Below are 17,009 nucleotides of genomic sequence, written 5' to 3' on the forward strand. Positions count from 1 at the left end.
AGGACATGATGATATATGAGAAATAACTCAGTCCTGTGGGATTTCTACAACCATGAGTATTAAGCTTTATTAAAGTGGAACTGCAATTAATACTCCAATTAGACTTAAGAATTTAAAATGCTAAAGATGGGTTGTTGAGCCTTCAGTAGTTATAGACTGAATTTCATTTCATCAAGGTTGAAAGGATATCAGGATTGTGTTCTTGGTTATTCCAAACTCTTCAAATGGAAGCCTGTTGCTACAGTATGTAGAAGGGGTATGATAAAGTTATTTTTAAAAATAAATTAAAGCAAATAATACATGTCTTTTGCCTTTGCTACAGTTAGCTGGAGTAGAGAACTTTTATATAAGGGAAGTGTAAATCTTTCTTTCTTTAAAAATTATTTCCATATGTATTTTAAAATTGAAGTATAGTTGACTTACAGTATTTCAGGTGTATATAAAAGTGATCCAGTTATATATATATTCTTTTTTAGATTCTTTTCCATAATAGGTTATTATAAGATATTGAATATAGTTCACTGTGGTGCTATACAGTAGGTCCTTGTTGTAAGTATTAATTCTTAAAAGTTGTTAATTATATTTGAAATTAATAGTAAAGGATAACATTTTCCTGTAAATTTTACATGTTAGGTTTTCTGTTTTACAATATAGTGTGCTTTGAGAATGCAAGTTAGTGCTGTCCTCACAGTTGAATTTGTATTTGTAGCTGTAGGAGAGATCAACAGGGTAACAAACCACAGGAGGCTGTCTCGCTGACTGCCGTGGCTCTTACGTTTCCTGGTACAGAGGAGGTTCTGGCTAAATTACTTGGTTCCTATATGATCTTTTACCCTAATAAACTGTGTTGCAAGTCTATTCACTGGTGAGGACTGTTTGTTTGCCTGGAAGCCTAAAGATCTGCTCCATACTTCTTTTCCTTGATTCCCCTACTTCATCATGCTTGTCTTTCTTGGGGGTTTTTGCCTCAACAATAAGAACTCCCTCATCCCATTCCAAGGGAAGTAAGTTCTCAAATAGAAAAGTTATTGGAAATGAACATTAGAGGTAGGTCATGTATCTGTTGATGAGGTGAGAAGGCAAGACTTGGGCAACCTATGAGGAGAGAGTAGTATCTGCTAAGATAGTCTGGGTGGCCTTTTTATTTGTATATATATATATATGTTGATTTTTTTTTTTTTTGTATTTTCAAAATTGTAATTAGGTATTACCAAATAAAGTAATATACAACTCTTAATTTAGAGTGCAAAATGTTTTCTCCAAAAGGCAAAGAGCAGAAGACATATGTTGATGTTTTAATTTGTATGTGTATAAATTGCTATATGAAACCAAGGTTAGCTGAGAACGTCTACATAGAAAATAGTTTGTAGTGTTTTGATCATTTACCTTTTGTGTAAAATTTCAGATTTGTATGCACATCTGCTTAAGACACTGGCGTGATTTATGAAACATATATCAGTTATATAGTTATATGCAGTTATATAGTTTGTCGAATCTTGCAGATGGAAAGGATTTAGGATTTGAAAGGATTTTCTGGTCCTGCTTGCCCACCTAAAGCAGAAATTCATCTTCAGTCATCTGTTGACTTTTGACTCTTATAACTGATTCTTAGTTGTAGCCCTTGGCAGAGAATGTCTACTCTTTCTAAGCATCCTATTCTATTTCTGTCTAGTTCTGTTTGCAAATTGTACCCTGAAACTCTCTTACTCTATTAACTCAAAACATTTGCCATAATTTTGTTCTTCTAGAACTAAATCCTCTTCTAAGAAAACACTCATAATAGTTTGAAGGTTTATTATGAATCTCATTTAATCTTATTTATGCTAAGCCTAGTTTTTATTGAATTGTTGGTCATGCTATAGGATTTCCCTATCCTGATCACCTAATGGACATGTTTTGGTTCCTTGGCTTTCAACTGTTTTTGACTACAACCCAAATGAAGAATGTATTTCATATTCCAACTCAACCTATCCACATGTACATACATGAAGTATGTAGTTTTAATACATCTATGTAACTGAGGCAGAAATTTTGTGACAATGTATCTTTACACTGACATTTTTTGCTCCTTTTCATTTTTAAAAAATGCTGGTGTTACCTATAAAATTTATTTTATCACTTCCTGATGGATTTCAGCCTGTAGTTTGGAAATCACTGTTTTAATTTGTGCATGCTACAGAACTGAAATATGGAGTTTCCAAAAGCCGTATGTTAGAACAGTCATTGCTAAAGCAGGTGTTACCTTTATTAACTCAGAGAAAATATTCTGATTGCTGGTTTTTAAATAAAACTAATGAGGATTATCAAATTCTTGGTAATGCATAAAGTAAAACTGAAATATGTGTAACTTTTATTTTTATACTTAGGTGGCGACAGACAAGGTTGCAGAAAAGTTGAGTTCTACTCTCTCATGGGTGAAGAACACAGTGTCCCATACAGTCAGCCAGATGGCCAGTCAGGTGGCAAGTCCATCTGCTTCCTTACACACTACATCCTCGTCTACCACACTGTCAACGCCGGCCCTTTCACCATCTTCACCGTCACAGTTGAGTCCAGACGACTTAGAACTCCTGGCTAAACTGGAGGAACAAAATAGGTAAGTGAGGTTGCTTGGGTTTTCTTTCTTTAATTGTCGCACGCAGTTGACCATTCATATATGTATGCATGCCATAATCAAAATTTTAAATGTTTTTCCGTATTAAGAGTGTGTAGGGGAGTTCCCTGATAGCGCAGGGTTAGGATTCTGGGGTTTTACTGCCATGGCCTTGGTTCATTCCCTGATCAGGAAACTGAAATCCTGCAAGCCATGTCGAGGGGCCAAAAAAAGTTTAGTTTTTTTAAAATCAGAGTTAATTAACAGAAATTTTCAAGAATTTTTTTTGGAGGAGTTGGTCTTAAAACTAAAATTGGACTAAAATTTTCTTCAGACTTGGATAGCTGTAGACTTGTTTACTTAACATAGCAAATTGTCTAAATTCTTCCTGAATGGTTCTTTAGGGCATCAGCTACAAAAAGAGTTACTGAAAGAGAATCCTTTTATGTTCAGTCAAAATAAGGATAATTGCAGAGAGAATTTCTAACAACTCTTATGATATGTAATTGACATAATAAAGTACACATACTTAAGGTATACAATTTGATAAGTTTAGACATAAGTATATACCTGTGAAATTATCACCAAAATCAGGAAAATGAACATATCTGTTATCTGCCTTTGTATCTCCAGATAGCCACTGCTCTGCTTTTGGTCATTGTAGGTTGGTTTGCATTTTCTATAGTTTTATAGAAATCAAATCATACAGTATATACTCTTTTTTAATGGCTTATTTCATTATTCTCAAAATGAATTGTTTTGAGATTCATGTGTGTTGTAATACATATGAATAGTTCATTTCTTTTTATTGCTTAGTAGTAATCCACTCCAGTACTCTTGCCTGGAAAATCCCATGGACAGAGGAGCCTGGTAGGCTGCGGTCCATGGGGTCGCTAAGAGTCGGACACGACTGAGCGACTTCACTTTGACTTTTCACTTTCATACATTGGAGGAGGAAATGGCAACCCACTCCAGTGTTCTTGCCTGGTGAATCCCAGGGATGGGGGAGCCTGGTGGGCTGCCGTCTATGAGGTTGCACAGAGTCAGACACAATTGAAGCGCCTTAGCAGCAGCAGCAGCATTCCATTGTATGGATATATCATAACTTACCTACTCACCTGTTGTGAAATGCTATAAACTTTTGTGTACAAGCCTTTGTATCAGTTTATGCTTTCATTTCTCCTGGGTAAATACCTAGGAATGGAATGGCTGGTTTATATGGCAGAAGTATATTTAATTGTCAAACTGTTTTCCAAAGGACCTATAGTTTTTCACATTCTCATCATCAGTGTATGAACATTGCTGCTCTTCTGCAGCCTTACCAACATTTGGTATAGTCAGTCTTTTTAATTTTAGCTGTTCTTATGGGTATTTGTATCTTGTGGTTTTAATTGCATTTCCCTTTTGGTGTTGAGCACATTTTTTATGTGCTAATTTGCCATTGGTAAATCGTCTTTGATTAAATGTCTGTTCCAAATTTTGCCCATTAAAAAATTAGATTATTTGCTTTCTTACTGTGTTTTAAGAGTTTTTTACATAGTTTGGGTACAAGTCCTTTTTCCATAGATAGCTTTTCAAATGTTTCTGTATTTGTTGAAAAGACTGTCCTTTTTCCTCTTAATTACTTTTGCACTTCTGTCAAAAATCAGTTGTCTGTGTATGTATGTTTCTTGGCTCTTTTTCTGTTCCATTAATTAATTTTTCTACTTTAATGCTACTATGACACTATTGAATATTATAGCTTTATAAGAAGTCTTGAAATCAGATAGTGTTAACTGTCTTTGTTCTTTGACTGTTTTTGCTCCTTATCATGCCTTTGTGAATTTTATGTCAATTAATTTGTACAAAAACACTTGCTGAGATTTTGATTAGAATAGTGTTGAATTCCTACAAATGGTGGCTTCCACCCATGAACACATTTTATTTTTCTTTTACTTATTACTTGTGCATGGTATTGTTTTTGTAAATTTAATTTCTGATTGTTCATTGTCAGCATGTAGAAATACAGTCATTTTTCTTTTATCATTCATGTATTCTGTTGCCTTGGTAAATTCACTTGTTCTGGTAGATTTTTTTTTGTTTGTTTTGTTTTTTAGATTCCATTAGATTTTCTATATAGATAAGCATGTGGTCCATGAATAAAAGCACATTTGCATCTTTACAATATGGATGCCCTTTATAGCTTTTTCTTGCCTTATTGTAACTGGCTAGTACTTCCAGAACAAATTTGAATATATATAACGAACAAATAGCCTTGTCATTAACGGGAAAGTTTAAAATTAAAATTATTTTAATTAAAAATTAAAAGACGCTTGCTCCTTGGCAGAAAAGCTATGACCAACCTAGACAGCATATTAAAAAGCAGAGATATTACTTTGCCGACAAAGATCCGTCTAGTCAAAGGTATGGTTTTTCCATTAGTCATGTGTGGATGTGAGAGTTGGACTATAAAGAAAGCTGAGCACCAAAGAATTGATGCTTTTGAACTGTGATGTTAGAAGACTCTTGAGAGTCCCTTGGACAGCAAGGAGATCCAACCTATCTATCCTAAAGGAAATCAGTCTTGAATATTCATCGGAAGGGCTGATGCTGAAGCCGAAGCTCCAATACTTTGGCCACCTGATGCAAAGAACTGACTCATTTGAAAAGACCCTGATGCTGGGCAAGATTGAGGGCAGGAAGAGAAGGGAATGACAGAGGATGAGATATTTGGATGGCATCACCGACTCAATGGATATGAACTTGAGCAAGCTCCAGGAGTTGGTGATGGACAGGGAAGCCTGGCACACTGCAGTCCATGGGGTTGCAGAGAATCGGACATGACTGAGTGACTGAACTGAACTGAACTGAAGGGGGAAGCATTAAGAGTGCGTAAATTGTAGGTTTCTATAGATGACTTTTTATCAGATTGAAGAAGTTCCTGTTTCTCATTTGTTAAGAGTTTATAAGAAATAGATGTTGCATTATGTCAGATAGTTTCCCTGAATCTATCGAAATGATCAGTTGTTTCCTTCTTTTAATTTGACAGATTACTTTTTTTTTTAAAAGTTAAACCCCACTTAGTCATTATCCGTTGTCATTGTAGGATATTGTTGGATTTGATGAGCTAAAATTTTTTTTGGAATTTTTGCATCTGTGTTCAGGAGGAAGTTCACAGTCTGTAGTTGTTATCTAGTGTCTTTGGGTTTTGTTTGTAATGTCTTATGTCCTTGTAATATTTTTGTGATCTTTCTTCTTTTCTCATTTAAGTGTTTAATGTTATGCGTTTCTCCTGAAGCTCTGCTTTTGCAGGATCCCTTTAAAGTTTTATAGTTCTGAGTATAGTCTGTTTTGATACATGTTTTATGTGCACTTGGAAAGACTGTATATTCAGCTGTTATTTGGTAGCATATTCTATAAATGTTAATTGGTTCAAATTGATTGATGGTGTTGTTCAAGTCTACTGTATCTTTTCTGGTTTTCTGTTTACTTGTTGTATCAGATATTGAGAGAAGGGTATTGAAACCTCCAACTATAATTGTGATTTATTTCTCTTTAAATTTTATCAGTCTTTGTTTCATATAATATGAAGTTATATTGTATATATAAACATTTAGAATTGGTCCATCCTGTTGTCAAAATGCCTTCATTATTCCTAGTAATAACTTTGTTTGCTTTAGAAATCTACTTTATCTCATTTAGTCATTGTAACTTTTGAATAGTGTTAGTTTATATACTTTTCTGTTTTTTACTTTTATTCTGTTTTTATCTGTACAGTTTGGCAGTTAGACAATATATAGTGGCTCTTGCTTTTTAAAATAGCCTGACAGTCTTTACCTTTTAATTATGGTAGTTAGATCACTTTTAAAACAACTGTGACATAATTTTATTTCTTGCTTACATTTATGTTCATCTCAGACTTTAGGCTGAGTACATTTTTATTGCATACTTCTTAATTTCTGGACTAGTGACCAGCCTCTTTGCAGGATAAACCAGACTCATGCCAAATGGGAAATGGATATAGAGGAAATATGTCTTAAAACATCTACTAGGGAGTTATATACATAACTTCAACTTACATTTTATTGGCCAAAGAAAATAATATACTCACTTCTTATGGAGTGAAATTGAGATTAGAATCTTCTTGCAGGGCTGGGTCTAAGAAAATTGATGCTTATTGTTGTATCAGAACCCTTTGCCAATATTTTTATTGTATTGCTCTTGTGCCTTTAATTATTCACTTACCATAAAAATCCACCCTTTTAAAATATACAGTTTAGTAGTTTTTAGTATACTCACAGAGTTGTGTAAACATTAGCATTATCCAATTTCAGAATGTTTTTATGATTCCCAAAAGAAACCTTGTATCCATTAGTCTCCCCTTTTCACCCTCCTTCCTGGTAACCACTAATCTACTGTCTCCATGGATTTGCTTATTCTGGCCATTTCATTGCTAGTCTTTTGTGACTAGCTTCTTTTACTGAACACAGTGTTTTCCAGATTTTGAGTAAAAAATCATTTACATTTAATGTAATTATTGATATGTTTATGTTTGTCATCTTATTTTTACTGTTCTTTATCTTAGTATTTCTGCCTTTTGACTGAAATATTGTTTATGATTCTGTTTTATCTTTTGTTAATTTATTATTTATAACTGTTATTTTGCTGGTTGCTTTAGGATTCATAGTGTATATCCTTAACTAACTTACATACTATACCTTCAAGAGATCTCATGCCACTTCACATGTAGTATAAAAACTGAAAAAAAAAACAAACCCAAAAAACTGAGAATAGTACATTTCCGTTTCTCTTCTCTGGTCCTTTGTGCTAGTTTTGTCATGCATTTTGCTTTTGTATATTTTTTTTTTGTTAAAAATTATTTATTTTTAAATTTTTGACTGTGCTGGGTCTTCATTGTTGCATGCAAGCTTTCTCTAGTTGTGGCAAGTGGAGGGTACTCTCTTATAGTGGGTGGGCTTCTCATTGCAGTGGTTTCTCTTGTTTTGGTGAAGGAAATGATAACCCACTCCAGTATTCTTGCCTGGAGAATTCCGTGGACAGAGAAGCCTGGCAGGCTATATATAGTCCAAGGGGTTGCAAAGAGTTGGACGTGACTGAGCAGCTATCACTCACACTTACTCACTCTTGTTTTGGAGCACAGGCTCTAGGCCATGCGTGTTTAATGATTGGAGTGTGCAGGCCATAGTGTGTGGGCTCAGTAGTTGTGAGGCACAGGCTTAGTTGCCCTGAAGCATGTGGTGTCTCCCTAGACAAGGATTTGAACTGGTGTCCCCTCTGTGGCAGGGCAGATTCTTTACCACTGGACCACCAGGGAAAGCCACTTTTGTGTATGTTTTAAACCCCATGCTACATTGTTATTTTTGCTTCAGCAGTCACTTACCTTTTAAATGAGATTGATAAGGAAAAAATAAGGAAATAAGGAAAAAATTTATATTTTTCTATATAAATTTATGTTTGCCTATATAGCTTCCTTTTCTGGTGTTTTTCGGTTCTTTCATTTTAGCTCCAGATTTCAAACTGATAGAATTTTCCTTCTGCATGGAGGACTTCCTTGAATGTTTCATGTAGTATGGGCTGCTCCTATATGTCTGAGTCTTCATTTTGCCTTTGATTTTTAAAAATATTTTCTCTGAGTAAAAGACTCTAGGTTGACAGGGTTTTTTATTATTTTTGTAATAATGTGTCATTGACTTCACTTTTCCATTGTTTACATCAGGAAATAGGATGCAATCCTTATCTTTGTTTCTGTATGTATAATGTGTCTTTTTTCCTTTCTGTCTCCTTTTAAGATTTTTTCTTTATTCCTGGTTTTAAGTAGTTTGATTCTAAAGTGCCTAATTGTAGTTTTCTTCCTATTTCATACTTGTGAGTTTTATTGAATTTCTTGTAGACTTACAATTTTCCTCAAATTTGAAAACTTTTCCATCATTTCTTCAAATTTTTTTATTCTTTTCTTTCCTCCTCCTCAGTGACTAATTACACAGATATTAGGCCACTTGAAGTTGTTCCATAGCTCATTAATATTGTGTTCATTTTTTGGAAAATTTTTATTGCTTTGTATTCAGGTCTACCATGATCTGATTTGTGATCTACCATGTCTGATTTGCCATTCATCCTATCTAGTGTGAGTGGTGTTTGTATGTCTCTACTTAAGTTTTGAACATACAGAATTACAGACTTAATACCTTTTAATGGCCTTATCTGGTAGTTCTAACATTTCTATCAATATCATTTTCAGTTCAGTTCAGTCACTCAGTCGTGTCCGACTCTTTGCGACCCCATGGACTGCAGCACGCCAGGACTCCCTGTCCATCACCAACTCCTGGAGTCTACCCAAATTCATGTCCATTGAGTCGGTGATGCTATCCAATCATCTCATCCTCAGTTTGCTTTTGATTAATTGTTTTTTCTTCTCGTTAGTTACATTTTTCTGCTTCTTTGTGTGCCTGATAATATTTGATTGGATGTCTCACATTGTGAATTTTACCTTGTTTGGTTTGGCAGTTTTCCTATAAAAGATTCTTGAGCTTTGCCCAAGAATGCCGTTAAGTTACTTGGAAAGAATTTGCTCTTGAGTGACTTGCTAGGTGGTTCAGTGGTAAGAGAATTCACCTGCCATTGAAGGAGATGCTGGTTCGATCCCTGGGTTGGGAAGATCCACTGGAGAAGGAAATAACAACCCACTCCAGTATTCTTGCCTGGGAAATCCCTTGGACAGAAGAGCCTGGTGAGCTACGGCCCATAGAGTTGCAAAGAATTGGACACAACTGAGTGACTGAGCACGCATGAATATGCAGAAGTACTATCCTAGGGCTATTATTCCCTCCTCCCGAAGCATGACCTTTTTGTGTACTCTACACAGTGTGTCTTGAAACAGATTCTTCAGTCTAACCCATGGGGACAGTTACTGTTCCTGGCCCTGTGTGAATGGTGGCTTTTATTGCTAGCCTTGGGTACTTTACTTACATACATATGATGATCAGTACACAGCTGAATACTTAATGGGTATCCTCTGTCAATCTCTGAAGATCTTGTTTGTATACTTAGCTTTCTGGTATTCTGTTCCTTGGACTCTCGCTACCTTGGTCTCCTCATGCCCTCAGCTCTATCCATTCAGTTGAGAATGTTCACTGGGTTCTGTTGATTTCCCCTGCCCAAGCCAGGATCTGGAAACTCTCCCAAGACAGGTAAGATGGCAATCATAGGACTTACCTCACTTAACTCCTGCCTTTCAGTAATAGCTGTTCATTGTTGCCTGTTGTCCAGAGTCTTTTAAAAAAAGAAATATTGTTCTCATATAGTTGATGTATCTTGTCCAGTATTTTTTGGTTGTTTCTTCAATTCAGTTCAGTCGCTCAGTCATGTCCGACTCTTTGCGACCCCACGAATCACAGCATGCCAGGCCTCCCTATCCATCACCAACTCCCAGAGTTTACTCAAACTCATGCCCATAGAGTTGGTGATGCCATCCAGCCATCTCATCCTCTGTCGTCCCCTTCTCCTGCCCCCAATCCCTCCCAGCATCAGGGTCTTTTCAAATGAGTCAGCTCTTCGCATGAGGTGGCCAAAGTATTGGAGTTTCAGCTTCAGCATCAGTCCTTCCAGTGAACACCCAGGACTTATCTCCTTCAGGATGGACTGGTTGGATCTCCTTGCAGTCCAAGGGACTCTCAAGAGTCTTCTCCAACACCACAGTTCAAAAGCATCAGTTTTTCGGTGCTCAGCTTTCTTCATAGTCCAACTCTCACATCCACACATGACCACTGGAAAAACCATAGCCTTGACCAGATGGACCTTTGTTGGCAAAGTAATGTCTCTGCTTTTTAATACGCTATCTAGGTTGGTCATAACTTTCCTTCCAAGGAGTAAGCATCTTTTAATTTCATGGCTGCAATCACCATCTGCAGTGATTTTGGAGCCCCCCAAAATAAAGTCAGCCACTGTTTCCACTGTTTCCCCATCTATTTGCCATGAAGTGATGGGACCAGATGCCATGATCTTAGTTTTCTGAATGTTGAGCTTTAAGCCAACTTTTCCACTCTCCTCTTTCACTTTCATCAAGAGGCTTTTTAGTTCCTCTTCACTTTCTGCCATAAGGGTGGTGTCATCTTCATATCTGAGGTTATTGATATTTCTCCAGACAATCTTAATTCCAGCTTGTGCTTCTTCCAGCCCAGCGTTTCTCATGATGTACTCTGCATATAAGTAGGGAGGGAGTAGATCTCTTATCTGTTATTCTATCATGGCCATAATGAAGTAATTTTTTTTCTTTAAGAGAGTTTTATATTTTCCTTTGGCTGGAAGAAGAAGCTTGAATAAGATTAGAAAAATAGACATATTATTTGATAGTTAGATTTAGAAGTTAATACTATATGTAAATGTATTGTGAATATTAACTTTGCTCAGCTTTAAAATTATTTTATTGCTGAGATAGTTATTGATATTTTTGTTTTAAAATGACTTGTCTTTAGGTTTGGTCTCTTCCTGTTGGTATGGAGATAGAAAATAGAGGCATGAGAGCAATTTCCTGGAAAGAGAATTTATGAGGTAGAGATTTTGAACCTGGTCCATGTGAACCACAAGAAGAAGACCTAATGTTAGCTCATACAAACCTGGCAATAGAAATTGCCCTCTTCTGATGATCATTTCCTAGAAAGTGCTTTTAAAAGGGATTTCTTTGGCTGTCAGCATTTGATGGGTAAGATGGAAAGCTTGGTGTGCCACATGATGATAACTTCATGTCGGATTTATGTGTGTGTTGATTTTAACTTTGTGCCCCTTTGCTTACTATATTTGAAAGATTTAGAGCAAAGTCTTTTGGTTGAGGTTTCAGGAAGAGAGAGTTTTAATATGTGGTTTGGCAGAGTTTTTTGGATAAGATGAATTTGGAAGAGGGTCATAAATGAGCAGGGCTTTTCTGGTGGCTCAGCGGTAAAGGATTCTTCTGCAGTGCTGCAGATGTGGATTTGATCTTGGGTTGGGAAGATCCCCTGGAGAAAATGGCAGACCACTCCAGTATTCTTGCTTGGATAATCCTATGGACAGAGGAGCATGGCAGGCTACATACAGTCCACAGGGTTGCAAGAGTCAGACACAGCTGAGTGACTGCACCACCACCACCACCAGTATAGAAAATACTATATTAAAAATTGTTGTTCCCTGGTCTTGCAGATTCCACATGGAGCAACTAAGCCCATGTGCCACAGCTACTGAAGCCTGAGCACTCTAGAACCTGTGCTCCTCAACAGTTCAGTTCAGTTCAGTTGCTCAGTCATGTCCGACTCTGTGACCCCATGGACTGCAGCATGCCAGGCCTCCCTGTCCATCACCAACTCTCGGAGTTTACTCAAACGCATGTCCATCGAGACGGTGATGCCATCCAACCATCTCATCCTCTGTTGTACCCTTCTCCTGCCTTCAGTCTTTCCCAGCATCAGGGTCTGTTCCAGTGAATCAGTTCTTCGCATCAGGTGGCCAAAGTATTGAAGTTTCAGCTTCAACATCAGTCCTTCCAATGAATATTCAGGACTGATTTCCTTTAGGATGGACTGGTTGGATCTCCTTGCAGTCCAAAGGACTCTCAAGAGTCTTTTCCAACACCACAGTTCAAAAACATCAATTCTCTGGTGCTCAGCTTTCTTTACAGTCCAACTCTCACATCCATACATGACTACTGGAAAAACCATACCTTTGACTAGATGGACCTCTGTCAACAAAGTAATGCCTTTGCTTTTTAATACGTTGGTCTAGGTTGGTCATAGATTTGTTGTCTAGGTTGGTCATAGATTTTCTTCCAAGGAGCAAGCATCTTTTAATTTCATGACTGCAGTCACCATCTGCAGTGATTTTGGAGCCCCCCAAAATAAAGTCTGTCACTGTTTCCATTGTTTCCCCATCTATTTGCCGTGATGTGATGGGACCAGATGCCATGATCTTAGTTTTCTGAATGTTGAGTTTTAAGCCAACTTTTCCACTCTCCTCTTGCACTTTCATCAAGAGGCCCTTTAGTTCTTCTTCACTTTCTGCCATAAGGGTGATGTCATCTGCATATCTGAGGTTATTGATATTTCTCCTGGCAGTCTTGATTCTAGCTTGTGCTTCATCCAGTCCAGCATTTCTCATGATGTACTATGCATATAAGTTAAATCCATTACAGTGAGAAACCCATGCACTGCAACTAGAGAGCAACACTCACTCCCAGCAACCAGAGAAAGCCCAGGTGCAGCAACGAAGACCTAACACAGTTATAAATAAAAAATTTTTTTAAAATTATTGCAGGTGATGTGTGTGTATAGATGAACTTTTCCCCAAGTAATTCACAGTTTATTCCAGAGTTCTAGATGCACTTGGCATATGTGTCAACAAGCTGTTTGAAGATGTCTAGAAAAGAGATTTTTGACAAATAAGACTTTGAAGAAATAAAGGGAGCACAAGATTTTTACCATGTGTTCTTGTGTAGAATTACTCAAATCTTTTACTTTTTTGAGTTCATGTTTTGAATCTCTTAAAAAAAAAAAAAATGGTAAAACTCAGAATCCACGAGAAGGATTTATCTGTAGAGACTGGGTGAATGCAGCACTCTGTTGTTTGTTTTGCTTTAGGAAAACAGTCCTGGTGGAAAAACACATCTGTCTGGCTTTAATTAAAAAAATGACAAACATTAAAATCTAGCTCTCCTTCCTCTCTCCCGCTCTTCTTCCCACCAATGTATTAAGTCTAAGGAAAAATTGCAAGAATAATAGCTTAAATTCTCTATGACCACTTCTGTGGTTTGTAATATAGATATGTAAGTTATGTATTTAAAATAAAAATTAGGAGATGCAGCTAGTACTAGTAACAGGGAAGATGCTTTTATTTAGGATTTTTTCTTCTCTTCCCCACATGTCTTAGGTTGTTTAACTACTTTTGATTTAGAAAGTATAAAAAAGAGTATTTTAGAAAGTTAAAATTGAAGAAACATAAAAATATCAAGCCCTATAAAGAAGCTATTTTTCCCTCCCATGGTTTTACTGCAGTAATCACTTTTTAAAATCAGTGCATGTGGCAATCCCAGTAAGATGTGAAGAAATGGTTCAATGCAATATCAAAGATCTGTTTGATGAAAGTTAATTATTGATAGCCTTGAGGTTGAAATGGGATAGCTGTTTTTTTTCTATGTTAAATGTGTTTTTCATTTTAAAATTACAAAGACTTTTTGGCAGAGATGAATTCAAGGAGGTAAGGTTCAAGTGTAATAGCAGTGCCTTTTAATTAAGGAGGGGAATAATGCTAATTTAAATTTTGAACGGGCCGTTATTTGTGTGGTTAAAACTTTGGCATTGCAACCATGTTTGTTTCCTTTTACATCCTGTTACTTAGAATCAGATTTTACTTTTTAGCAGATTTGGGGGATAAAATATGAGGACAAGAAAATGGAAAGGGTTCTTCTAAATTAAAGTAAGTATATTTTATGTAACATCTAAGTCTGCACTGTCAAATATGGAAGCCATTAGCCGTATGTGACAGTTGAGCACCTGAAATGTGACTGGTCTAAATTGTGATGAGCTGTAAAAGTAAAACATATTCCAGATTTTGAAGATCTGATTTGAAAAAAAAAAAAAAAAAGAGATCATCAATTAAAAAATTTTTGCTTGTGTAGTAAAAATATGTAATGTTTTGACTGTATTTGATAAAGTAAATTATTAGAATTAAATTGCAACTATTGTTTTATACTTTAAACTTGGCTATTAGATCATTTAAACTTATATAAGGGGCTGGCATTATATTTCTGTTGGACAGTGCTGATCTCAGTGATCTAACTTTTACATTTGTAATTTTATCACCACAGCATTACCTCAGTTTCCTAAGGGTACTCTCTATAAACACAGCCATGCACCATAAGGAAGTGGTAAAAAGCTTCTGAACAAAACAAGTATTTTCAAGTCTTCATGTTAAAAACATTTGTTTTTAATCATAGAGTTCTTTAGATCTTCACTTGAACCTCTTATTCTTCTTCTTTTCATAGGAGAATTGTTTTAAATTTTTAATCAGTTGTCTGGTTTCCTGAGGAATTTGATGATGGGATTAATTAAAAGAATTTATTGTATTACTCTTTCTGTTTCAACTTAGCTTCAGTCTTTAATATCTGTATAAATCAGTCATGAAACTGTCAGTTTCTGATCAGAATATTTGAGAATGGCCTGCAAGACTCATGCATTTACCTTCTCTCAGACCTTATCTTAAAGAAACAAAAGCCAAAGAAAAACCCCCTGTGCTTTCAGAAGCACAGAGATTCTTGTCATTTAGGCTCCTCCCTTCTGAGTTGTCTCTGATTTGTTGCTTCCTGTACTAATTCCTTGTCTTTTTCCTTAATTCTCCCTTCTTGCTTCTGTTGTTCTGAGACATGTGTATGTTTGATGATGTACATGGGAATGGGAGTGACTCCTCTGTGAGTCAGGTTTGTGTTCTGTTGCTGTTGGTTTGCAGCAGCCTGGTTTTAGACAGCAGTTTGCTGCATTTCTCCCTGTACTTTCGTATCCTGTTTGTTTGGTGTCAGGTTGCAGGAGTATTTGAACCCTATGTTTGAAAAGTTGCTCCCTCTGCAATGAAGTGCCAGTGTATTTAGCTTTTCAAGTGTTTTTCTCATATAGCAGTATTTTTCCTTAGCTTTCTTAGCTCCTTCCTTAGCTCTTTATAATTTATCTTAACAGTTTACACATTCCCAGATAGCATGTTGACCTGTTATTTTTGTATCCTGCTCTCTTATTTCTGGTATCCATGGGAAAGCATTATACTGAGTACAACAGGATATTAAAAAAGTTTGTCAAATAATTGCCAAATTTCCATTTGTAGACTTTTCAACTGCTGTATTATTTATCTACATGGATAAGTCTCCCAAGTACTTCAAACTCCAAAAACCCAAAAGAAAACCCTTTTTTTTCCTCTTCCTTTGTATTTTTTGTAGTATTGTAGAGAATTATTTTCTTTCATGTTTATCAAATATATGCATTGTACATAAGTTACTTTCTTTTTCTCATATGTCCGTCATGAAGTGCACAATGTACCATTTTCCTCAGATAGGTGGCCCCTTGTTGAGATGAAGGTTCAGTTCTCAGCAAGAATATGGTGAAGATAATCTCTAAAATAAGACCTAAAGACCCAGTTACTCTCTCTGTTGGCATATACCCTTGTTCTCACTTTAGAGAACTGGAATTGGATATGCTTTCTCTCTGCCAAGTATCCTAAGCTTCTGCAGTCAAGGAATCTTAGACATTTTCCATCCTTCATACTATTGGAAGTCCAACTGACAATGGGCTTTAGCACCCCCAACTCAGATAATGTGGAACTGTAGCTACTTTGAATGCTACCCTTAGAGCTGGAGGTACAGAAAGTTGGAGTTGTTTAGGTGGAAGACCGTGGATTATATATTTATTCCCCAGTCAGTAGAAATCCAAGCTCTGATGCCTTAGTCTTGCAGCATTCTAGGAGGATGAATAAATTTAGGTCTCTTAATTGTATAGCAGCTGGCCACACCTACCTGTGGAGAATGCCTTTGATTATCACATACAGTGTTCCTACCAGGCCAGTATACTTTTCCTTTAATTCAATGGATTTCTTCTTGTTTTAGTTATAAGAAAATTATGATGGGATGGGAAGGTAGCTTCCTTTTTTTTTTTTTTTTTTGCAGTAAATCCTTGCAAGGCAGTGAACCCATGTGCTCTGGGAAGAGGAAGGTAAATGAGTAACTTTTGAATAGACTTCTCACTAGCCCAGAGACCTATGAGTAATGCTGTATTACCAGTCTCTCAGGGGCCAGGCTACATGGTCTTTGAAAACTGCTCACATTTTCAGGCAGTGTGCCTTTACTACCATGTCAAGAGTATTTTAATTGAAACTAGGTTGCAACCTGTCTAGGAATCTTCCTGAGGTGCTTAAAAAAAAAAAAAACAAAGAGGAATCACTGCTTTTAGCAAAAATAAATAGAAATGTATGATTCTAACTACACATTCTATAAAGTCTACATATTTTTAACGAGTATGTAAATTCTTTTCCTACATACCATGATTAAGTAGCTAGTGGAGAGAGACTTGATAGTATCAGCTCAAGTATTACTTCTGGAAAATGTTCCCATTCTCTCAGACAGAAGGACTTCATTATATCCATAGCATAGAAAAAAAAATTCTAAAGTTATTACTTGGAAAATTCTAAATTTTGATAGAATGACCAACAAATTTGAAAAAAGAAAGTAGTGTTTATACCTTCCTTTGTTTACAAAATAGATACACTTAATATATCAAAAATAGTCCCTGTTTTTGTGATCATATTATAATCATGGTTTTTTTTTTTTTTAAATTTTTCTCCCACTTTATTTTCAAACTTCATAATTATTTTTATTTTTTTTTCTCATTCAGAATATATATATATATATATATATTTT

At 36.0% G+C, this 17,009-nt stretch overlaps 1 protein-coding gene across 8 annotated transcripts in view; it reads left to right on the forward strand.

Moving 5' to 3' along the window:
• Nucleotides 1-17,009, forward strand: part of EVI5 (ecotropic viral integration site 5) — a 226,508-nt gene that overhangs the window by 55,887 nt on the left and 153,612 nt on the right. For all 8 annotated transcript variants that reach the window (XM_043875546.1, XM_043875545.1, XM_043875543.1 and 5 more), the window contains exon 2: nucleotides 2,367-2,596. In XM_043875546.1, coding sequence (XP_043731481.1) covers nucleotides 2,448-2,596 — 149 coding nt within the window. In that variant the 5' untranslated portion in view covers nucleotides 2,367-2,447. The remainder of the gene's footprint in view (nucleotides 1-2,366; nucleotides 2,597-17,009) is intronic.

The sequence above is a fragment of the Cervus elaphus genome, chromosome 20, assembly GCF_910594005.1.
Source record: "Cervus elaphus chromosome 20, mCerEla1.1, whole genome shotgun sequence".
NCBI classification, from domain to species: Eukaryota; Metazoa; Chordata; class Mammalia; order Artiodactyla; family Cervidae; genus Cervus; species Cervus elaphus.